This window comes from Letharia columbiana, assembly GCF_014066305.1.
Source record: "Letharia columbiana isolate WasteWater2 chromosome Unknown Sc0000046_s0, whole genome shotgun sequence".
Lineage (NCBI taxonomy): Eukaryota > Fungi > Ascomycota > Lecanoromycetes > Lecanorales > Parmeliaceae > Letharia > Letharia columbiana.
This window is the reverse complement of record NW_023501090.1, coordinates 41,419-65,092: the sequence shown is the minus strand read 5'-3', so window position 1 is coordinate 65,092 and position 23,674 is coordinate 41,419. Positions and strand designations below refer to the sequence as shown.

General features: G+C 48.7%; 7 protein-coding genes across 7 annotated transcripts; 4 read left to right on the top strand and 3 right to left on the bottom strand.

The window, feature by feature from the left end:
* Nucleotides 1-109: 109 nt before the first annotated feature.
* Nucleotides 110-1,411, bottom strand: HO173_010142 (uncharacterized protein; the record flags this gene model as incomplete). The annotated part of the gene is made up of 2 exons (XM_037312028.1): nucleotides 110-1,069; nucleotides 1,385-1,411. 2 exons carry the CDS (start codon nucleotides 1,409-1,411, stop codon nucleotides 110-112), a joined length of 987 nt encoding a protein of 328 aa, XP_037161042.1.
* Nucleotides 1,412-1,561: 150 nt separating this feature from the next.
* Nucleotides 1,562-1,945, top strand: HO173_010141 (uncharacterized protein; the record flags this gene model as incomplete). The annotated part of the gene is made up of 1 exon (XM_037312027.1): nucleotides 1,562-1,945. One exon carries the CDS (start codon nucleotides 1,562-1,564, stop codon nucleotides 1,943-1,945), a length of 384 nt encoding a protein of 127 aa, XP_037161041.1.
* Nucleotides 1,946-3,088: 1,143 nt separating this feature from the next.
* HO173_010140 (uncharacterized protein) lies at nucleotides 3,089-3,959 on the top strand (the record flags this gene model as incomplete). The annotated part of the gene is made up of 4 exons (XM_037312026.1): nucleotides 3,089-3,099; nucleotides 3,288-3,447; nucleotides 3,508-3,549; nucleotides 3,597-3,959. The coding sequence occupies 4 exons, from the start codon at nucleotides 3,089-3,091 to the stop codon at nucleotides 3,957-3,959; spliced, it is 576 nt and encodes a 191-aa protein (XP_037161040.1).
* Nucleotides 3,960-7,256: 3,297 nt separating this feature from the next.
* Nucleotides 7,257-8,990, top strand: HO173_010139 (uncharacterized protein; the record flags this gene model as incomplete). The annotated part of the gene is made up of 1 exon (XM_037312025.1): nucleotides 7,257-8,990. One exon carries the CDS (start codon nucleotides 7,257-7,259, stop codon nucleotides 8,988-8,990), a length of 1,734 nt encoding a protein of 577 aa, XP_037161039.1.
* Nucleotides 8,991-14,026: 5,036 nt separating this feature from the next.
* HO173_010138 (uncharacterized protein) lies at nucleotides 14,027-14,409 on the bottom strand (the record flags this gene model as incomplete). Its single annotated transcript, XM_037312024.1, has 2 exons — nucleotides 14,027-14,298; nucleotides 14,361-14,409. The coding sequence occupies 2 exons, from the start codon at nucleotides 14,407-14,409 to the stop codon at nucleotides 14,027-14,029; spliced, it is 321 nt and encodes a 106-aa protein (XP_037161038.1).
* A 2,361-nt stretch (nucleotides 14,410-16,770) lies between these two features.
* On the top strand, nucleotides 16,771-17,325 carry HO173_010137 (uncharacterized protein; the record flags this gene model as incomplete). The annotated part of the gene is made up of 2 exons (XM_037312023.1): nucleotides 16,771-16,833; nucleotides 16,912-17,325. 2 exons carry the CDS (start codon nucleotides 16,771-16,773, stop codon nucleotides 17,323-17,325), a joined length of 477 nt encoding a protein of 158 aa, XP_037161037.1.
* Nucleotides 17,326-18,677: 1,352 nt separating this feature from the next.
* Nucleotides 18,678-22,529, bottom strand: HO173_010136 (uncharacterized protein; the record flags this gene model as incomplete). The annotated part of the gene is made up of 7 exons (XM_037312022.1): nucleotides 18,678-19,293; nucleotides 19,357-19,425; nucleotides 19,476-20,032; nucleotides 20,094-20,158; nucleotides 20,259-20,271; nucleotides 20,324-20,358; nucleotides 22,235-22,529. The coding sequence occupies 7 exons, from the start codon at nucleotides 22,527-22,529 to the stop codon at nucleotides 18,678-18,680; spliced, it is 1,650 nt and encodes a 549-aa protein (XP_037161036.1).
* Between the last annotated feature and the right edge of the window lie 1,145 nt (nucleotides 22,530-23,674).

Genomic DNA, 23,674 nt, shown 5'->3' with positions numbered 1-23,674 from the left:
ATATACTCCTATCCTATTGCATGTAACATCTAAAGAAAAGGCATTGCGATCTTTGACACATTATATACTCTATACAAGCACCCTCATTATAGTACCTCCACACCGACCATCAACCTCGACTCTTGTTCTTCTCGACCATAACGACAACGACAACAATAACTATAATCATCATAACCATAAGAGAGAAGAAACATCTCCGTCCAGACTTGTACTCAGGATCATTGTCTTTCGCCCGACTCTTCGAGCGAGCGAGCCCCCCTTGCCGTTCGAGGTCGTCACCGCGACGCTGATCTTTACGCTGGACATAAACGGTACCTTTTTGACGAGCTGGCTCCTGGAGCGGATTCCACCCCTGATGACGAGCCGGGCGCCGGCCGGAAACTGGCTTTCCCTGATGACGGACGGAACGCTGTGCCGGAGCCTGGTCTGCTCGATAGGGGCTCGGCTCGCGTTGACGTTTTGACTGGTGGGCCGGCGGCGGAATCGCCAGCGGGGCCGGAGCCTTCGGATGCGAGAATCCGGCCGGTTGGCGGCGAAGACGAGAATCTGCGCGGGACAAGTTAGCGTGCATCGGTACGGCAGCGGATGGTGTGGAGGTTTGTCCCTTTCCTGGCGCCTGGCGCCCCTGATTAGACGTGGGATACGGCTGCTCGAAGGGGCGGGATAGCCTCTGTTTGGCAGGCGCGGCGGGAAGGTCGGCGAAGACTGCCTTGTTATCTGGCTCCGGTGAAGCGGGCAGGCCATCGTAGTAGGACATTGGGCGGGAGCGGAAGTGGTCCTTGGGCGCTTCGCCGTGGGGTTTATCGTGAAGAGGCCCCAGTCCTTTCAGATGGGCTTGCGCGCGCGGTGGGTACTTCCACGTTTCGCCGTTCGATTCTATAGGAGAAACGGGCGAGCGGCGGCCGTCGTCGTGGCGAGAGCGGTCGGATCGTTGCGATTTGTACACGTTGTGGAGGGCACCGTTGTGGACGGTAGGTTTGGATCTGAGTGCTGTGGGTCCCATTGCCGCAAAGGAGATTGTGGAGGTGGTCGTGCGGTTAGGGAGGGCGGAGATTGAGAGGTTGTGCTGCTGAGGTGTATAGTGTTAATGGAGAGCGGAAAGAGGGAGGAGCTTGAGGTGAAGAATGGGATTGTGGATCGTTTGTGGCCCTCTTGTTTTAAGTGAACAAAGCTTGTGTCTCTATCGGCTTTGTGTCAAAACGAAAATCTGGCTATGTCATTCGCATTGTATGATAATGTTCTTGGTTTTCCATTGTTCTGAAGAAAGAGTAGGCCAATTTTGTTGAACGCAATGATATTTGCGTCCTCATGACATGAAGAATATCATTGTTGAGTTTTTCTTTGAAATTAGGCATCAATGATCATGTCTATCACAGCCTTTCACTATGCCTGAATGCATTTGTTCTTTCATATGCGGGAGAGTATTTATCGATGTATCTGCCCACCTGACCTCTCTTCTAGAGACATCCCTCAGCAACCTCAACAATCTTCAAGCAGAAAAAGAAATAGAAAAGAAAAGAAATCCTCAAGCACCACCAAGAACAAGCCAGAAACAATCACCATGCCATCTCACACTCAAACATCCCCCTCGTACGGCTCATCCTCCAAGAAGCCCGTCTGCTACGCTGGCTCCACTGAAGTCACCCAACCCGAGTGTTCCGGCACGAGTGACAATATCATCCTCGCTCTCTTCAAACATTTGAGCGGTGAGCAATTCGCCCCTGTGTTTGTGGTGACAGTGCTCAATTTCCTGGCATTCTGGGCGGGTCTCGTTGATAGTGGAAAGGTACTCTTCTCTTTCAAGGGGTTGATGAAGGCTATTTTGTTGAAATTCTTTGTGGGTCTCATTTTGGGTGGTGACGTAGGCATCACTATCCCAGGGGTGCTGCTGAATTGTTTTGGCAATTTCTGGACGGGTCAAATTGTTGGTGCGTTGGTGCTCTGAAGGGGTCGTGGTGGATGGGAGAGGTCGGTGCGGTGCTAAAACTGAGTATTCTGGATTAGAGAGGCAATTCAGGGTCGTGTTGATCTGTTAGGCAGTGCTTAGTGCGTATCATACATGATCTTTCCCCAAAATCTTCATACAAGTTGGATAATTATTCCCTTGCGATACGTATTGAAGAGTCTTATTTGTTTTTTAGCGAAATTCGTTGCTCGGGTTTTCGTATTTTCATGTAAGGAAGGACTTGTGTGTCTAACAGGCGTAAAGTGCGTATTATTGGGTAGTCGTCAACCTTCGAGTGACAGTGCTTGTTTTGTATAATGTGGTCGTACACTGGGGCATGAAAAAGGCGCATAGGCTGGATGTCTGTTCAGGAAATTCACACCTCAACGAAGCTAACCTGAGAGCGGATCATCCTCTGAGGAAAATGCCGATCTTGTATGAGAGCTGGATGTCATTATTAGAAGGAACTGCGGTTTGAAGGGCTGGTTCATGATTTAATTTTTGGATAGCATCAGGCACTTTGACAGAATCTTGTGTACTTGTAGTGGATTTCCTAGTACGCGGCCGCCGACTTGAAAATCGACAGATCAATCTAGTTTGCCGCGTAGTGTTTTGTAACTAACCATGCATCTCATCTGGACAACTTCTGGACTAGGAATATATCTTTCGACCATGAGCTTAAAATCGTATGATATGTGGCTAGTGTAGTCTGTATTCTCATCTTCAGGGCACTTGTGTGTGAACAAGTGATTGCCAGTATAGTTCAAGTCGCTGAAAAGATGCATTTGTAATATTGTATACAATCAATTACTCGTATTCCTACACTCGTTTAGGATTGAACTAGGCCATGAACACTTGTATTTTCCTATGTTAGCAACCCTATCACAGGTCTCCCACAACCAACCTGGAATGCACGATGTCGCGTGTAACTTACTTACGCTAATAGCACTAGGGAACGCGCGCTCTCGTCCGACAATCATCCCAGCACCTCCTCCAACCCCAGTACATGAGGAGTGACATGCAGTAGAAGACCGGTCCAGCATTCTCGAGCGTTACAATAAGGTCTTTCTGATCGAAGACTCACCACCAATGCGAGGTGAACAGTGGGAACTAGTGCAAAAATTACTAAATTACTCCACCGTCATGGCCACCCGGTACGATCAAAAATGAATCGACGTTCACTTTTTGAATACCACAAAAGCCAATCAAGATAATGTCAAAGGTCCAGACATTGCCGTGAAGATAAAAAAAAAAAAAAAAAAAAGGGTTTTTTTTTCCCTAAAAGGTTATTTTAAAAAATTAAGGCAGATTTCTCCGCAGACTTCAGATGCTACAACCTTAGTGTGCTCACAGACGGCGAACAAAACCCGGAGTCCGAGAATGAGAGTGACATATCTGACCAAGTGGACGCAAAGAAAAACAAACCAGCCTTCAGACTCATTCGCAAGAGGATTATAGAAGTAGCGCAGAAGCTAGACGTTGTAGATGTTGAACCTGGTCGAGTTAGTAGAAAACTATGCCAAATTGGAAGCGATCACGATGCGACTGTATTTTTTGAATAGCTGGATGATCAACTCAAAGGCAGACACAAAATTTATCGTGATGTAAGCAATCCACACCTCGATTAGACCCTCTTTCTAAATTATTTCAGATGGTCGACACAATCAAATGCAAGACCGAGCTCGATTTGACAGAGACAATCTACGAGAAATTACTCCTCAGCGCAATCGATAAATGCTTGGATCATACGAAAATGGAGGCTCAACATCGAGCCAAAGACGGTCAAGACACCAACCCCGCGCTACCTGTTCGCTCCAAAACAACGGGTAAAGGCAAACAGCGGCAATGGTCAGACGATGAGACTCTTGTTACGTCGTCTAGTCGCTGGAACTCCCTGCACGCCAACAGGTCCTCTACGATGCAACCCTCACATGAGTCACCGTTGGACGATACGCGATCTACGCCCATCCCTGAAAAAGGCCTTCAAACACGACCACCTCTAGACATGCATTAGCGTCGTCAGCCGGACTTGGACTGCCGGCCTGCCATACCACATTCCATGATGCTATACAGGAGGCGATAGAGTCAGACCCTAGAGCAGCGAAGCGCTCCTCCTCGTTTGGAAGTCAAGTTTCTTCTTGGTGGAAGCCACATGGTTCATGAGTCGATGACTTGTATCTGAGACCTACCTTATAAAGTATGCAAAAACCATGGTGATGATATCGACAAGGAAACCATTTACTCATGGCCAATACGGCATGTTGCGTACCAATTATTGAGCAACGGAAAGTCCTGATGTCAGGGTACTGAGGACTGTATCTCCGAGTCCGCTTCAAGACCTTGGTAGGGGCTGATACAAAACTCAAGCGTTGAGTCCCTACGACATGTGATTCAAAGGTGACATGGAGAGCCGACTCACAGTGCTCCACCGTTCATTGCGTGAGGATAGACACGTCTCTGATCCTTGTTGCTTGGGGAAGGGAGATCAAGACAGTGATTGGCCATATCGCACTGATGTCCCAAACAGGTCTTGTACACCTAGAATCCCTCCAATGTTGGGCATCATTGAAGTGTATTACTGACACACAACAGTTTCATGGGCTCTTAGGAACGATCATCATCGTGTGAATAACGTGACTGTCCTTCCCCCGCTTTCATATCTGAAGGAGACCGAGGTAGAGGGAAAGCTTTTACGCCACACGAAGCACTTCATACTCCTCGACGAACACGGGAATCCTTCCGGTAGTTGACCCCAATGAGATTGACAGCACCAACCTGGTATCTCAGGGTTACCGTGACTGTGGGATAAACTTTGGTGAACGAGGTGAGCACGATCTCACCAGGTTAAGCTGCCTCACAATGATATTCCACCGCTGTGCTTGGAGCAGTTTCATTTTCAGTCCTTTGAAATGTTCTAAGCGTCTTCCCGCTCTTTTTCCCCCACAGTGGCTGTTGTCTCCTTTTGTAAGAACAATGGGCGTTCTTAAATCTCTTTGTCCTCCAACGAGCAGAGCGGCCTTCAATATCCTCCTATTGTCAACCTCCAAGCCCAATCCCAGGCCCAATCCCAGGCCCAATTCACAAAGCTTCAATCCGCCAGTATAAGCTCTTCCATTCCACCATCCAACGAAAACCAATCACCAGAATCCGTTTCGCTCAAAGAACCACAGGCCGTGAAGCCTAGAAGACATACATTATGAGCAGCAGCCACTGCGCCAAGCGCCGTACCGCCCTGCACTCCTGCAGTGTACCAGAAACTGCGTCTGTCTGCTGGCAATGCACCTTCTGCGGGAGGATCGTTATCAAAAGCCACACGGTTGAGAGCGCAGCGTCCTCTCCAGCACCGCCTGCGGCACAGTGTCTTATCAAGACTGGCGGGAGGTGGACACACCCTGTACTCGGTGTGCTTCCGCACTACATCGAGGGCGGAGTCTGCAGGTATCAGCGCATGGACCTTGGAGCGAGACTTTCGTTGCCGCCAGCTCTGCTTCCCTGGAGGTCGCGCTAGAGACACGTGAAGAAATAGATGCCGATGGCATAGTCAAGGACTCCTCATTTCCGCTCCAAATGCGTTGGTCTCACGGTCGAGCTCATCGAGCAAGAGGAGGCCGAGCCAGTTTTTATGAACCTGATTAGCGAGCCTCACACGCAGGCATATCTGATGTATGAGTGCGAGCAAAGGTGATGACTGCCTCGATGATTGTCTCAGTGTTGGATTATAATGAATGATAAGACAATGTTGTTGAAGTAGGCCAACGACAACTCATTGCGTTGGAGGGTCTAGGAACTATAATGCTGACTGCACAGCCGGGGTTTCCGACAAGCAGGGAAGTCATAACGATATCTAAAATGGCTTCGTTTGCCTTTCCATTTATGTGTATACAGTCAACACCAAAATGATCTCACGCATGATGATAAGAACTCCACAAATTCACTATAAAAGAAGTGGGGGGCTAATTACCGACCAGGGGTCATACCACCGAAAATCCATCCATGAATTTTCCATTTACCAATTCCATTTCCCAATATTAGCTGATCCACATCATTGCTCCTACACAAACAATTAATTTAGGGTATGAAGAGTGTCGATTATAGGATTATAATTAGTTTAGGGTATGATATCAGATAAATTGACTTAATATTGGCAGTGTAGACTCATTGGGAGGTGTAAGACTGTGTACCTGAGCAGACTCACAGACTGGGTGATAGATAGGCTGGGGGATAATCACAAATTTAGGCCACTGTTAATTGCAAGTCTTCTTTCAAGAAGGCCACTATTTAGTGAATCACAAATGAGTGTTATAGAGCCATGGCTTGCGTTCTGATAGATCGAAAAAGCCTGGTCCCGGGGGTGTCTGCGCTAAATGATTTTGCGATTTTACGATTTTCAAAAATTCGAAATAGCGTGGTTGACCCCCTGGTCGAAAGGGGCCCTAAATTACCGATTCATGGCCCCATTGGGGCTACTGCTAAAACGTACTCAGGCTTTCGTCTGATGTATTTAAGGTTTTGGGGTATGAATTGTCATTTGCCCGATTAGGAACTACGGTCGGAGGCATATTTCCTGTTTTCTATGAGTGGGATGGCCCAGGTGATGACTGCCTCGATGATTGTCTCAGTGTTGGATTATAATGAATGATAAGACAATGTTGTTGAAGTAGGCCAACGACAACTCATTGCGTTGGAGGGTCTAGGAACTATAATGCTGACTGCACAGCCGGGGTTTCCGACAAGCAGGGAAGTCATAACGATATCTAAAATGGCTTCGTTTGCCTTTCCATTTATGTGTATACAGTCAACACCAAAATGATCTCACGCATGATGATAAGAACTCCACAAATTCACTATAAAAGAAGTGGGGTCCATCCAGATTTGGCCTAGCGCAAGACATCTTGCACCAGCCTTCTCCAACCTCTTGCCTCCACTCCTACATCCTTCACTCATCATTTATCCTCTGCAAGATCTCATGATTTATTTTGAGACATGGATTTATCCGATCAAATCGCTAAGCTGGACAACGATACTGGAGTTCAGCACACTGCTCTCCAGCGTGGGGGTAGTCGAAGCGCCGTCCCCACCTCAGCCCTTCTCATGCGGCTAGGCATGGTACTAGGTTTCTTTGGTCAGACCCTGCATCGTATCCTGCACCTTTACGGAGGGAATAAGCAGCCTCGCGGGGAGTAGACCCCCAAGGCTGAAGGGCCTCATAGCCTTTCACACAGAATTTGGAACCCCGCATGACTGTCGTCTCCGCATCCTGGGAAGCACACTGACGGCGTAGGCATTTTTTTGAAGCTTGAAGAACACTAGGATGGACCGAATCCCGCTAGAAGTCTACCGCCTCATCGTCTCCATGATTGACGACGAGGAAGAAGACTCGCTTTGTGCACCCGACAGAGACTGCAGTCCGTCCACCACTGCTGACGTAGGAACCTTGCAATCAGTCTCCAACTCCCAAGTCCAGTCGCATACAACCAGCAGTCGGAGACACTCGTCTTCAATCGTGGAGTCAACAAAGAACATGCAACGAAGGCTGCAGAATCGACTAGCTGCGTTTCGCAAATTTCAGCTTTTGACGTTGGTACGCAAGCTATGTGCCAATATGCCCACGAAAGGCAAGAGGGAAGATTTAGACACGGAGCCCGGAATGACAATTAATCGGCTCGCGACCTTGAAATCGTTACGACTATGCAACAAAAAGCTCGCTTTGATGACCGCAGAGTTTGTGTTCGAAGAGGTCCTGTTACACTTCACAGAAGAGAGCCACGCAAAGCTCGAGGATATCTCGCAGCATACCTACAGGAAACATGTTCGAGTGCTGCACATCGTGCCAAAAGCCATCTCTGGCCCACTCCTCCAGAAAAAAGAATTTGGACAATGGCTTCGAGGAGAAAGGACGCTGATCGACAATCCACTGGTCTTGTACGTTGGCCAGGATTACGCAGGACCTTTGGTCATGCCGGATTGCGCTAAAATCTCTCGAAAGGCAATCAAGTTCCATTATAAAGAATACTCGTCGCTTCACGCCGAGCAGCAAAAGCTCTTCTCTACGGCTGAAGGTATTTTGCAAGCCGCCGTTGGCCGTCTCCCACAGCTCAAACGGGTTGAATCCGGTCTATCATGGGACTGGACTCGCAGAAGACAGGACATTCCACCAAATGACTTTGAACCTAAGCCCGGTTGGAATTGGCACTTCAAGAGGCTGGATATTTCGCCAAGAGATGACATTATAGATAGAGTATGGAAGACAGGATCCTGTCAGACAAACTTCGACATGGACCAGGGCACAATGATTCTGAGGGCAATAGCTTACGGAAGGGCTTCCTCTGGGGCTCATATCGACGCTGGGCCTCTATTTCGAGACTTGAGCAAAATAGTCATGGAAATCAAGGATCCCAAGGAGAAAGCCGTGGTCGAGACACTCATGACCGGCACTAAACATTTCAATTTTTACCTAAAATTGGCCGATCTTGATGAAGTTCAGGACCTCATGTCCTCCGGCACAATCATAAGCTTTCTACAGACGATGCCAAAACTTGAAAGCCTGCGTTTTCGATCTACATACCTTGGCACAGAAGACCGATTGGAAAATGCGTTCGGCAACAGCATCACATGGCCCCATCTCACCTATTTTTCCATCAAATCTGTCGACAACTTCGATTTCGGCGGCCTCGCCGCACTGATCCAACGTCACAAGGCCAGCCTCCGCCAGCTTGCACTGTATGATGTTTATTACGACTATGAGAATCGGAGCGATCTGTGGGCAGATTTGCGAGCAGGCGCCCTGGACAAGATCCGAATCTGGAGCATGGGTCGGAGAGCAGCCGAGCAAGGGCCGTCCGACCTGGACTGGGAACGCGAGGCTCATGGGTGGGCTAATCCTGGATCGCCTTATGTGTTCTCTGGCGGAGCATGGTCACCTAAACTTGGATCAGATCTCCGGGAAGAACTTGTGGCCAAGTTGTTTCCATCATTCGCGCATACACAAGGAGGTCTGTTGGCGGAGGACGAAGATTGGACCAAAGAGGCGGGAAGCGAGATATAGCTGCTGAGGCGTTCTGGGTTATGCAAGCCGGAGTTATTCATGATATATCTTATGTCTGATAATTGTTAAACTCATCGATATTCTACTCGAGAAGAAAGAGACTATATAAGTTCCTATTATTTTAATCCTTATTACTATAATGTGATTCCAATTACAATTCGGGAGGTCGGCCCGCCGGATTCGAATTTCCGGGTGCGCTCGGGGCGCCCGGGGCCGGCCCCGGGCTGATCCCGCAACCCTCGGACTGACTTCGCAACCCCCGAGTGGATTCGGTAACTTCGAGTATTAAGTATTATCCGGATACTATCTCGACACCGTCGGGTACTATATTAGGCTAAAAAGAAAAAATTAGTTCAATTCATAGTCTTTCGAGCGTACTCGCTAGAGTTATGCCTCTACGGAGCCTAAGACTCTATTTTTATATTTCTAAAAAATCGTCGCGAGAGTATTATATAGAAATATCTTACTACAATTATTAGAGTATAGCTATAGTATACGAAGTATAAATTATAAGTACGCTAGAGCTCTAGAAAAGAGTTTTTAAGATCGACGATAATGAAATATCAGTATATATAAAAGAATAAGGTAGGGCTGAGCTTGGAAACCTTGAATTTGTATGTGCAGCCAATCATCAATTCGGGGTTATTACGCCTTTTGGCTAGACTGACTGAGTCAGCCCGCTAGCCCTCCCGAGCTCCCTCATCAAAAATTTGTGTGTAGAAGTTTTACACTCTGAAATAACCAGCTCCCTACGGATGCTGTTTCTTCATAATTTCGTAAATTGTAGAACTCGGTGTGCGCTTTCTAACGCTGTAAAAATAATGAAGTTTAGCCTACTATTGGTGAATTAAATGAACATTCAAATATGGTAGTCATGGTAGTCATACCAGACGCGTCCGGGATCGGATAATAATCCTTCCATCTGTTTGTTATTCTTCCATTATTCTACCAATTCTACCAATTCTACCAATTCTACCAATTCCACCAATATGAACACAATCGTCTTCGGTACCCCTCGCCCAATTAGAGCCCCTTACTGACGCCCTCAAGCCACCCCTCGGCGAATCCGCTACTGCTAGCAATCGAGGCCGCAAGCGAGCCTAACAGCTACCTACTACTACTCATAAACGCGTTGAAAGGCCCTCAAAAAGAGCCCGAACGGATACGTCCTCCCCTACATACTCCTCTCAAGCTAGCGGTAGAGGGGTTAAACTAATATTCAAATATTGTAGTCACATCAAACGCGTTCGAACGTCATATACTCTCCACGATTCCACATCAAATCATCACTTAGTAAGCGGAGAACACCACTATAACTTGGCCTGTCATCCCTACTACATTGAGGAGTAAGAGGAGGAACTACAATAGGCAAATGCGGAGAACACTGCGGAGAAACCAAGCGGCAACAAGGCCACCATCGTCAAGAACACGGCTCAGCTCTCCAAGATCATCACTCAGCAAGCGGAGAACACCACTGCAACTTGGCCTGTCATCCCCACTACATTGAGGAGCAAGAGGAGGAACTACAACAGGCAAATGCGGAGAACACTGCGGAGAAACCAAGCGGCAACAAGGCCACCATCGTCAAGAACACGGCTCAGCTCTCCAAGATCCCACGTCATATCAGTCATCCACTCAGTCAGCCACTCAGCTAGCCACTCAGTCTGATACTCTATAAGAAGAGGAGCAAGAGGAGGAACTACAACAGGCAAATGCGGAGAACACTGCGGAAAACCAAGCGGCAACAAGGCCCCCAGCACCAAGAACACGGCTCAGCTCTCCAAGATCCCACGTCATATGCTCTCCACGGTTTCACATCAAATCATCACTCAGTAAGCGGAGAACACCACTGCAACTTGGCCGTTCCACATCAAATCATCACTCAGCAAGCGGAGAACATCACTGCAACTTAGCCTATCATCCCCACTGCATTAAAAAGTAAGAGGAGGAACTACAACAGGCAAATGCGGAGAACACTGCGGAGAACACTGCGGAGAAACCAAGCGGCAACAAGGCCACCATCGTCAAGAACACGGCTCAGCTCTCCAAGATCCCACGTCATATGCTCTCCACGGTTCCACATCAAATCATCACTCAGCAAGCGGAGAACACCACTGCAACTTGGCCGTTCCACATCAAATCATCACTCAGCAAGCGGAGAACATCACTGCAACTTAGCCTATCATCCCCACTGCATTAAAAAGTAAGAGGAGGAACTACAACAGGCAAATGCGGAGAACACTGCGGAGAACACTGCGGAGAAATCAAGCGGCAACAAGGCCACCATCGTCAAGAACACGGCTCAGCTCTCCAAGATCCCACGTCATATGCTCTCCACGGTTCCACATCAAATCATCACTCAGCAAGCGGAGAACACCACTGCAACTTGGCCTGTCATCCCCACTGCATTAATATGGTACATCACTGCAATAACGTCACAAGAGGAGGATCTACTGCGACGATCACAGCTAATTAGGCCTCTGCAGGAGGAACATCGAACGATGCATATTTGGACGAATTGAAACCGTCCGATATCTATAGCTATTTCATTATTCGAAAGATTTCACTGCGGCAGGAGATATTGTGGGATTCACACCACTAATTGGCACGTTGTCTCCATTTCTTTCCGGTATTTCGCTCACAAGAGGAGGATCTACTGCGATGATCACAGCCAATTGAGCCTCTGCAGGAGGAACATCGGACGATGTATATTTGGACGAATTGAAACCGTCCGATGTCTACAGCTATTTCATTATTCGAAAGATTTCATTGCGGCAGGAGATATTGTGGGATTCACACCACTAATTGACACGTTGTCTCCATTTCTTTCCGGTATTTCGATACTTCTTGCCATAAGAATATGGCCTTTCTCTGTTTTTTATGGGCGATTATTACGGATTAATCCTCCACACTCGATACACCTTCCTAATTAGGCCTTAGCGCGCCTCTCTCCACACATATGTGTCTATATATCACATAGATAGCGTAAATCAATTTTATAGTGGTGGAAGTAGGTCAAAAACGCACAGCAAGCGATCAGAGTTCGATTTGACTTAGGGCTAGGGCTAAAATTCGATTTGACTTAGAAAAATCCAACTCCATGAATTTAATTCATGGGCCTTTACTTGTACTCTATAATACGAGTAAAGATAATAGAATTCAAATATCACTTATTAAAGATCGCTTATCAAATTTACTCGACAGTCCTAATTAAAAAAATAATTATGAATTTAATTTCTAGGCCTTTACTCGTAGATATATAGAATAATAAATATCTTTTATATTATATATTAAATTATAATTAAGTTATCTATTATTTTCTAATAATCTAACGATGTAAAAAGTAGAATAAATGTTAGCTTAATCGTATCTTTACATCAATGTGTTAGCAACTCAGCTAAAAAGCTTGGTTCCGGGGGTGTCTGCGCTTGACAGCCAGACACCCCTATTTGGACCTAAATACCTGCCCGTAGGGCCTCTGTAGGGCCCCGTAGGGCTGTCGCAGGGCTGTCGCAGGGCTCCCGTAGGGGCTGCTCCTAACACAATGACACGGCGCTGTTTCCTTCTCAGCATAGTTGAACTGGATAGGGTGGGCAAATTCTGTAATGATGATTTGGTATCGATCCGACCTCGTTGGCTCGCTTCGCTTGTCGCTACAGATCCCATGCTTTGTTTCCAAAAAAGCCGAGTCAAAGGTCTGAAGAATTGATTACCTCCCAAACGTACACTCGAAAGGTATATATATCGACAGATACACAAATGAAAACAAAGTTGAACCAAACCTGCAAACCCTTGACAAGTGAGAATGTTAAGACCCACAGCAGCGTTAATTCGCCAGGTCCATGGTATCTAGACTGTCAGTATCGAAGTCAGCGAAGATGACCCGAGAGTTCTGGACTTCAGCAAAGTCGAGCTTCATGAGATGGAAAGCAGGTGATTGGCCTCGATCTCAAAGCTCGGGAACATGCTCGGCTTCAAGAGTAGCAAGGAGGGTCTTTGGGTTTCAAAACCACATTCTAATTGGAAAAGGCCAATCGCGACCGTTGGGGTGCTTGAATCTAGTGTCAGCGAAAATCATAATCCAATAGAGTGAGGAGACTTTGATGTTTACACTTACTCTGTTATATATCAGAGCCCCTTGGGATGATGAAGCTTCCACTTTTCTCAGACTTCGCAACAACCAAGAAGCCAGTGGTGGTCTGCGACATGCTGCATCGGAAAATGATGAATTAACGGACTGCCATCCTCGAACTGCAACTCGATCACCAAGATCTCTAGAGCCTCGTGTTGAGGCGCCAGGGCCTTGAGTTGGCGGAAGGCGGATCTTGAACGCCCGGTATCTGTGGATGGAGATTGTAAGCCAATGGAATTGAAGCGCAAATGCAGATCAAGGTGATGTGTTCCGTACCTCACAGCACGTTAGAAACGCTCGTCTACGCTCTGACTGTTCTGTTAACAGTGGGTGACAAGACACCTGCCTGTGCGTTCACAGCCGTCTCTGGTGGTGGTTGAAGATTCCTTCTGCCATAGGGCAGTCTGCCCGCGTACCTCGATTTCTTGAGCATTGCTCGTAATTAAAGGTATCATCTGAGTACGACACTACATCTGCACTTTGTGCAACGCAGCTCGATGCTCGGCAGCCATTGACATCAGGTCGCTGTGCTTCTCTTGGTGCCGGGAACCCATGTGTGTGAGCGTTCGCCTATCATCTTCCGTGAGCTTTGGCTGTCTGTCACTTCTGGTGGAGGAAAATAAAAAGCACCGCAACACCATTGTACCAGCGCCATTAGGAATCGAACCTAATACGAACTAAATACCCCCAACACCCCCCTATTAAAAAAATTTTTCCCCCAAAAAAAAAGTGGGGTGGGGATTCAAACCTAACCCTCGCCAACACCGTTCGACGGAACTGCTATAACTCCAAACCAAGAACTAAAACCCCAACAACAGTGGAGCCTTAGGACGTGTTCATGGCGAGCAAGAGATTGAGGCTGATGGGTTTTGCTGCAACCATGGCCCGTAAACGCTCGACTTCCTCACCATCGCTCAAGCGATCTTTTGTCCGCATATGGCCTCAGTGTAGAGTCGAATTTTTCAAGCTTGACCATGAAGCCTCGCAGAGGCAGCTGACACGCAAGAGCCATGCCGCCAGTGGCGTTGATGTGGGTGACATTATCTTTGGTGGGCTTCAATGTCTCGAGGTGTCGCAGTATGCTCTTCAGACCCTTGAGCTCGATGACCACTAATTGATAATCCGTGGGAGCTCCTCCTGTCTCCTTCAACGCCTTGGTGACTCTTTTCACGAGACCTTCGAGCACACATAGATCAGCGTTCCTCCATTGACAGGACAGCGGTGGCAGGGGATCGTACCTATGGCGCTGATGAGATCCCCCACTGAGAAGCCGAACGCGGGTGTCATTGTTGCGGAGGAAGGACTGAGAGCACGTAAGAGAACAGCCGCATAATGCCTCTGTCTGTACTGTTTTCCACATTGATTGAGGAATTGGAGCCCTGAAGCATTGTGGCGCTCAGCCTGATCAATAATCTTAGGCACAGCCACGTGGCTCAGCCATCTCTAGTGTACGGCGTACACTTCGACCTGGTTGGCCCCGCGAACGTGGACTTCTCTTCTCTCTAATCTGAGACAGCAGCTCTTTCAGGTGCATCCTTAACGTACTCAATTCCCTATGCTAAAAGCTATGCAGAGTAGGCTTGCCCAGGGCGCGAATCTAATATCCTAAGGCGAGGTTAGATTTGATCGCGGACTTTGCGGTCTCATTGATCCGGGCACTCGAGAGAGAGATGTTCTATCGGTCATCATGAGATCTGATGGGATGACTAGTGAAATGTATGTTGCCTCAATCACGGAATGCAAAAAAGAAGAAGACTGTGGAGGACTCTGTGGAAGAGGCCGTGGAGCATCCAGAGTTATGGTAGCTGTCGGAGTGGGTAGCAAGGATAATGTATTCTATGGAAGCCTCCTGCAGGTATAACCCCATCGCCAAGCACCTATACCACATATAGCTAGCCTGCAGCCGGCTGCACCTTCCAACTCATCCGGTGGGCGGCCCCCCCCACTAGGTAAAACTTGGGTGTGCCGATTATCATGCTAGTACATTTGCAGCTAGCGTTGTGACACGAAATAATTCCATAGCCAAATAGCACTTAGACACCTACACAATACAACAGACCCTCTTCTACCCATATTGCCCCTTACTCGTGCCACCCTACTGACGATGTGATAGCGGGATAGAGTAGATGCACCCTGCCAAGGAACCGCGGAGCCTCATCCCCAAACCTCAAACCTTCCGCTTCAATCCTTCTTTCTTCACTGTCATCGCCTCTTATTATCCTAAGAAACAGGGAAAAACCCAGAGCTTTCTTAATCTTGGAGGTGTATGTACTATTGTGTAAGTGTACCGTGCTAACAATGTCATGGTCTGACGTGTCGAAACGTTAATGCCAACATGTTTGTGGTGGCTGAAGCCCATCTGCCGCAATCTTCCCTGTTCCAGCGATGGCATGCTTGCTTCGAGCTTTCAGCTTTCAATGGTTTCCTGTTTCATAGCCGCATGCGAGCCAGTAGCCTAACATGGAAACTGCTCCAAGTAGGGCTCGGATTACCAACATGACCCCCAGGATACGCTAATCTATTGTAGGGCCCGATTCATCCCCAATGATCAAAGACTTCGGTTGTATAACTTAGCTAGATACTGTCTTTTTTTACTGTCATCATTGTTCTATGAGTCTGAATGATCGGGATCAGGGCCAACATGATCATCTGAAAGCTTATTGACGTGGGAGAATCTTTCAATCATCCACAGCCTCATCTTCCTGTTCCCCAGTCTCATCTTCCAACTTTTTCGACAATCAAATCTGACTGAAACTAACCCCACGGGGCAAGATGTAACCTTAGGCGGATTGATCGACTCGCATGATGGCGAGGTGCATGCAGCATGCATGGCTTGCGCATCAGTCGATATCAGTCAGATGGATTCGCCAATCGCAAGCCTATCAACTCGCATATCGGGAGGTTTATATGAATGGATCACGGAAACCAGTGGACGGCGCCTGGCGGTATGTCGTAAGCCTCTGTGTGCCCAGTTTCTAGGCCCCCTTACTTGATTGGCTTTATTGTGAATAAAATGTCCCCGCCTGCAACGAAACCTGCAGTGCAAAATAACCTTAAGACGTTGTGGTGGCTAGAGCTTAGCCCCGTCCCTGAGTAGGCCTATTGAGGAACAATGATACCATACAGATGATAAGCGGGGTGGGCCTGGGCCCTGGCAGTGGTTGTTGACCATGTCCATTGGTCCCAACCCCCCCCATCACTGTACTGTGACGGCGAGTTTCAGCTTTCAATGAACTTTTATCCCATGGCAGCGGTGCGAGCCAATAACCTTGATCGTGCCTCGCACTTTTCTCGCTACTCGGACATCGCGGAGCCGAGTGTGTGACTTGATTATGGACCGTAGCACGGTACTTAAAATTCTTGTTCGTCACTTTATGCAACAATGCCTACTTCTGCTGCGTTTGAGCTCTTCTCCAACCTTGGCCGTTTTCTCTTTGGCTCATCTTTGCGGATATAATAGCTGTTTCCAATCCATTGCAAAGACATACAGTCGAAACGCAAGGGAGAATGGCTGGCTGGATACACCCTCGAGATGATTGCTGCAGTCCATGCGGAACATGTCAGTATCAATGAAATGAAGTAAACCGTCAGACGGACAGTACTGATGGGACCCGCACTTTAGGTTGCAAAGCGTTCATATGTCCGTGCATGACCTTTGGCAACATCAAAGCCCGTCGAGCAGGCAAAACTCCATCCAATTGCAATGGTCCCGTAGGTCACCATACCCAACGCGTGGAACCCCATAAAACCACAAGAGATACATACATCCGCTAACGTCTCGGTTTTCAGTGCATGGGCTACGCCGTCCTATCTCTCTGCTGTCTCCAGGGAATCTACCAGTTCACCAACCGGAGCAACATGCGCGCGCAGTACCAGATCCAGGGAACGTGGAGCGACGATTGCTGCTCCTCCTCATGCTGTTGCTGCTGCTGTGCGCTCGTGCAAGAAGACAAGGAGTCAGCCGCCCGCGCCCCGTCCACCCCCGCTGCAGCAGCCCAGCCGACACCGCAGCCCCAGATGGTATACTCGCCACCGCCGGGGCATGAGATGGAATATTTCCCTCCGCAGTCGGCGAGCCCTATGCCTGCACCCGCGGCGGCACCGGGTATGACGGCCGCGGAGGCACGTCTGCTTACGGGGTTCGCCCAAGATGCTACCACGATTGCGACCACGGATATCAAAGCGGACGCCGGCGGATTTTGAAGCAGGGCTACGGTCAAGGCGTCAGCTGCTTGATCGTCTTTTTCCATCCTCAGCATCGTCCCCACTAGGCCGCCACGCCATATGCTTGCTTATGCAACACTCCTTTCCAAGGTGCAATTGCTATATGATGGGGATTGCTCCTCGCAATCGTTGTTTGGGAGCCGGTATTCCACCGCTCTGGTTCGATTTCTGTAAGTGTGAAAGGCGTTAATGGTAGGACTACTCACAGGGGGGTCTTTTCCGATGTAGTCTGCGTGATCGGATGATGGTGGACTTATATCCTCAGAGGCTTCAGTCCTGTTGCTACGTTAGCTGTTTGATCGAGCGTGAATGTGGCACGAGGAGATGGTTTCATTTCTTGATTGGCACGGTTTGGCTAGAATCTACTTCACTCCACCATTGGTCGAGGCATAGCGTCTTTCAAAAAAGATTTCATCCAAACTTGGAGAGATCCCAGCACGCTCATCGTCTCGTGCATTGTTTTCGCGGATTTCTTTTCCCTAGGGGTCCATGCCTGCGTGTTGATCATTGGCTTGTCTTCCTGGGTTGATACTGTGGTACTTTGGATCATCTCAGTCACCTTGTCCAGTGGCTGCTTATCCTGGCTCCAGTCTTTTTGAAAAAAAAATCGCTTCATGCTTCGTAATTAGGGTGTTTTGGGAGGTTCAAGTTGGCCCGCATTGAAGGTGATCTTCTTCGTGGTTTGTAGAGGTAAAATTACTAGCTGCGACGAAATCCATTCAAGCGAGTAGGCTAACCAAAACGCAAAAGAACTAGCCATAAGGCTCCACGCGCCTATCCAGCTCATCCACCTTCTGCTTCCCTTCCAAGACTTCTGCTCTCGAACAACTTCTCCTCTGCCTTAGCGGTCAGTTGCCCGTCGAGCTCGTCCACGCTTCGCCTCGCTCGCATGACTTCTGCGCTCAAAACCGGTCTTCTCCTCTGCCGTAGTGGCCCATAGCCCGCCGATTCGGTCCACGTTGTTATGGTCGTCGAAGCTCGCGCCGTCCAATGTCTACCCGCCGGTCTGTCGATGGGTCGGATCACGTTCCAGGCCGTCCCTCCCCATCACGATAGTACGACCTCCAGTCCAACGGCGCCTATCGTCTCCAACCAACCATCTTGCTCTTGCGTTATGACATCAAAAATTAATACAGCCTATGATGTAAAAGGTATCTCGGGTCCCCTCCACCTTTGAAACGCTGTCTTTCTGTGTCAAAAACGATCCGCTTCCCTCTGATGCATCCAAGCTTCCAATACACACAGTCTGTGGAGTTCTCAAGAACTCGGCTCCTTGATCTCTGCTGCTTTTGGACGGCTATGATGTGCTCTTTTCTCGTGGGGTTTTTGGCTCAGGAATAGATTTGGCAGATGTCGAGCGGGGTAGTGACTTCTCGGGCACTCTTTGCTAATGCTGAGGTACCGCGAGCGAGCCAACTAGCTTGTAGATTGCTTTTGGCACGAACCATCCCGTAGCATACACATTGGTCCTTGAACGTCGGACTCTGGAGATAAGAAAATTTCGATATGTTCGCCGACAGTGCGAGAGAATTGGCATCCTCGTCACCATCAGGTGAAGAATTAGAGACCACTGTCGTTCTTCTTCTTTCTATGCGACCTTTGGGTGAGGGGGACGAGAAACGAGACAAACATGCAGCGGGCTTGGCTTTTTGAGCAGGCTTGACCTTAAACTCGAGAGCGGGCTGAGATTTCAGACTTGAGCTGATGATGATAGAAACTTTGCGTTTAATCGCGACTCCAGCATGGGTCCTTTCGCGATGGAGATGCCTGAATAGCTGGCCCGGCGTCATGGTAGCTGGGTCATGTAGAGGTTTTGGCGCGCGAGGGTCATCAACGAGTTTCCGGGCATTGGTGCGCATGGCCTTCTCGTCATGACCAGTCGCGTCGAGTCTAGGTGCTTTCGCCCTTTGCTCTCTTTCGTTCTGTTTCGTGCCACCTGCGTTTGGCCTCACCGATCGATGCTGTACCTTATCAGCACATGCGTTACGGGCTTGGTGCTCAAGTGCTCACCTGAGTTCGACTGATCTGAATCCGAGGGAGGGACGAAGCTTTGGGTAGTACGGACGATTGGAAAAAGTGCTAGCGGTCGAGGCTCAGTCAATTCTCCTTCCTCAATAGACCTTTCTCACGTCAGGGTAGTGGCCGTCCCGTCGGATGCTGACGGTAGACCCGCGGCGAAACTGGCCTTAGGAAGAGCCAGAGTACCCAATAGAACTCCCTCAAATGCACATATAGCATCGCGGGGTTTTTCCTTGGGGAACCTTCCACGACCAAAGAAAGATTTCAGTCCTCCAGCGTTTTGCGTTTGACGGTTCTTGAAATTTGTTGGTTTCACATGGACGCCGGCCTTAGGTGACGCCTTAGCACCAGAGCGTACATCCTGAGTTGGATTCACGGTATCCCGAGATGCTGTCTGACCTGGAACCGTAGTACCAGAACGTACATGCCGAGGTGCAGTGATAGGGCCACGGGGTACCTCTCGGGTTGGATCTGTAGAAGCAGGGCGTACATCCTGAGGAGTAATCGTATCAGCGTGGGGTACTTCTTCGGGACTGATCAGAGGCTTGACATTGGTGCTGTTGCCATCGGCGCGCATAGGGGACGGCGTGTCGTCAAAGCGAGCGGCAGATTTGCTTGGTGGAGCCTTTTCAATGGGAACATTGGCAGCGGGTGGTTCATCAGATGGCTGTAGGGGGTCAATAGATTAAACTGGGAACAAATAGGATATCACGTCTGCCAATACTGACAGAAGATCCATGGTGTCCATTATTTTCAGCAGGAAAGACATCCCTGGTGACGGCAACAAGCGGTACTTTAGTTGGAGCCTTCCAAACATTAGCAACGATAGTATGGTATGGTGGAATTGACGCTGCTCGCCTCGGTCGGCGTTACTCCGTTCGAAGCTAACTCACTCCAGAAGTCGCTCTGTCTGTCGTTAGTATGACGGACAGCGTAACGAACAAACGTGAACGCTCACATCGTCTTTGTCCTTGTAAAACGTAGTTATTCCCGCTATTAAGTCCTTCCATCAACGAGCTATATCACTCGTGCTACTATGAGCGGAAGACATTCCGGATGGTGGAAGACAGGCCTTGTCCACCACGCAAATTCGATGAGCCAGGCTGAGATACAGAGAGATAGTGTTAGAGACAGTGGCAAACGCCGGGCAAGTGGAATGACTTGGACGTGCGAGGATGGTAAAGGACGGTTGGGAGGCAAGGTTGGAAATCTGAATCATTTGAGGCGAGCAAAGAGGATTCGAACCATAGGTAAACGGTAATTCTTCGTGGCTCATCAGAAGACCCAAGGTATATAAATGTATATGAAAGACACCGTTCAAGCTGGAGATGCCGGGCAACGGAGATGAATACTTGGTGCCTTGATTTGGAAAAGTCAGATGATCAGATGACAATCGTCGCCATTGAACTTTGAAACGAAATGTAACGTATCCCGAAGAAGATGTAGAATAGATGACCGAAGAGCCTCTTAGAGCTTCAGCTCTTGGTAGGAACGGGTGAGAAGATAAGATCTTGAAGATGGTGGCATTGAGGGAAAGAAAACTTTGGGAACGATGGGGGATTTGTAGGCAACGAAGCCGAGCTAACGCCACTGTCACTAACCAGAAGCGCAATGGATACCTCTATTTCAAAATTCAATTGGTGGATTAGGAGAGCTGAATTGAGCTCAAGATCTTCATTCAAGGTTACAAAATCTCTCAATCATGGAATACTACACCCTGATCGAGCTCTTCCCCATCTTATGCACGGATAGTGCAATGCCCAGTTCCACACCTTTTACTTGAAGCCTTCGGCTTTAGAGTCTGAGGTAGAAGCATAGCGGCAAGTCCTGTTTTGTCACACAAGTCTCAGCGAGACGAGCTCAATCATTATTTCTGAGGCCCCGTACACAAGATACTCGATAAAGTAGACAGAAGCATGCCTGGCCGGCGTCTGATAAATCCGCAATCCTGGGCAGGAGTAAGGCCAGGCGAGGCTGTGACGCCTGCGTTAGTAACATTTCCTGATGATGGTAGTGCCGATTCCTGGCACCAGGCCTTGTGACGCTGTGACGGAGGGTACCGTGTCTTCGGAGTACAGCTAGCGCTTCGTCACCGAAGCTGCTGCGAATTGTGCGAGAAGGGTCCGGTGATGCCCTTGTAGAGACGTTTTCTTCATTTCTTCTGTTTGGGAGGAGCTCAAAAGCTGGAAGGCATTGAGCGCCAATAGTATTGAATATATGGACGAAGCCTAAGACTCAAAGAGGTTGTGGCCATGCGCATGGTTTGAGAGTGCTTCTCAAGGTTCGTTTTGAGCTTCAATGACCTTCAACCCCTCGCCGAGCCCTTCGTTCAAGCCACCACGTATTCCATCCACCCAATATTTCACTGCTCCCCAGACGACTTCATTGGTCATAGCTGTGCTGGCCAATGCCATGCTCCTCCTTCCAAGAAAATCTGCAGCAGTGACGCTGAAGGCAAATATTCTCTCCCTGACATGGTGTGTGCGATCGTAGCTGGAGGCAGCTGCAATGAAGAGCTTGATATAAGGAAGTGCCAGACGAAGTAGTAGGCATATGGCTATAATTGTGGAAGCGAGGCTGCGATGGAGGAGTGAGGGATTTCGATGCCTAGATTGGGTTGTCTCGGGAGGAGTCGAGTCTTTCAGGGAGTCTGGTAGAGCGGTTTTCAGGTGAAGCATTTCTTGGTCCGAGAGGTCAGAAGGAAGGCCTTGGATTAGGTATGCCATGGCGTCAAGGTAAAGCTGGCGGGAGAAAGCCTGGCTTTGAGCGTCTGAGGTCTGAGATTCTGTAAGTGAAGTCTGAAGAATACTCGAGCCTGACTCTTGTCAGACAATTTTGTGGTGATTGCCTTTTGTGTGCACCGTCTTACCATGGCGGGCAAACTTCCAGCTTATGCCTGGGACCTCTGCGCTGTCTGCCGTGCATTCGCCTGCTACGGCCATCTTATCTGGGACCACCTGTGTATGTTCACTTTCACTGCGGTACGTGTCTAGGCTGGTGACTCTTCTCCGTGGTCGAAGGCCGTAGTCTGTGAGGCTTCTTCGGACCAAAACCAGCGGTTGCAGGCTGTTTTGCAAGGCGCTCGGAAGCATAGAGTATACTGGCAAAGGAGTCTTCGCAGGCTGGTCCCTTTCTGGTTGAACTTGCGTCTCGTGGACCGCCATTTCCTAGGCGGAGTTCGTCATATGCCAGACGGCTAAGTTGTAAGAGGCGACGGGAGGGTTCACTGTGGATACAGTAAATATCTGGAGCTCCTTGTAGTGGCGATGGGTGGGTCTAATCCTGACGTAAAAGTACAGGAAGGTGAGTAGATATAATAAGTTTAGGATAAGTATATAGCGATGAATGTGAGAATCTGCGAATAGAAAGAGTATTGGGAGATGCCTCGTCCTTATCGATAAGACTCGCGTACCTCGGCACAGAAAAGCGTGCCACGAACATCGCTCGCGGTAAATCTTCGGCAACATCATGTGCGAGCTCCACAATGGGTGCCAGATCCTTTCCAAGGCGAAAAAACACAGAGCACGAGATTCAAGTATATGGGCAAAAAATTTAATTGTGTTTTTTCCGATGCGGGGACTAGCTTGATGTCAACATCAGGCGCATCTCAGAAAATTTCTAACCACGTACATCGAACCCCGGCCATCCGCGCACTGGAGTCTCTCAGTAATGAGAGGCGGATATCCTAACCACTAGACCACATCGGATGCGGTGCGTTGGACTCCTGTCACTATTTCTAATTATAACCTAGAATGTTGTGGAAGCCAGGAAATCTCAGGTGGTCCCGTCAAACGCTACTCGTAGAATGTCACGATGAGTGGAGATCATGGCAATGGCCGACCTATGTGAATTACCAACCAAACACGGTAAGTTGGCTCTTACGAAAAGCATCAAATGCTAATTTGACGTAGAAAGAATTTTGCAGAAGCCGTTGGCAAGATGTATATCTCGGCAGACGCGAAAGACGATAGATAGGATGGAACAATCAGCAGGCCCTGGGTCTGGATGAACCAAGTCGTCATGCACGCCCTAAAACGTCGATGTCTTATGAATCAGCATGTGCCATTCAAACACTATATCTCCCAGATTCGCCAGCTTGGGGCAGCCACTGGTCTTGCAAAACGCAAAGACGTGAGTAGGGTGCCGCTTTTCAGGAGTTGATTGACGTTGGGGTCGTATTAAGTATAAACATTACTACATGATTCCCACCTCACTCCCGTACTCCCTCCCAACCTCACCCACTCCCGTCCTAACCTCCATCAACCCAATCAATAAGCATCCCCCTTCCAAACCGCCACCCTCACATCAT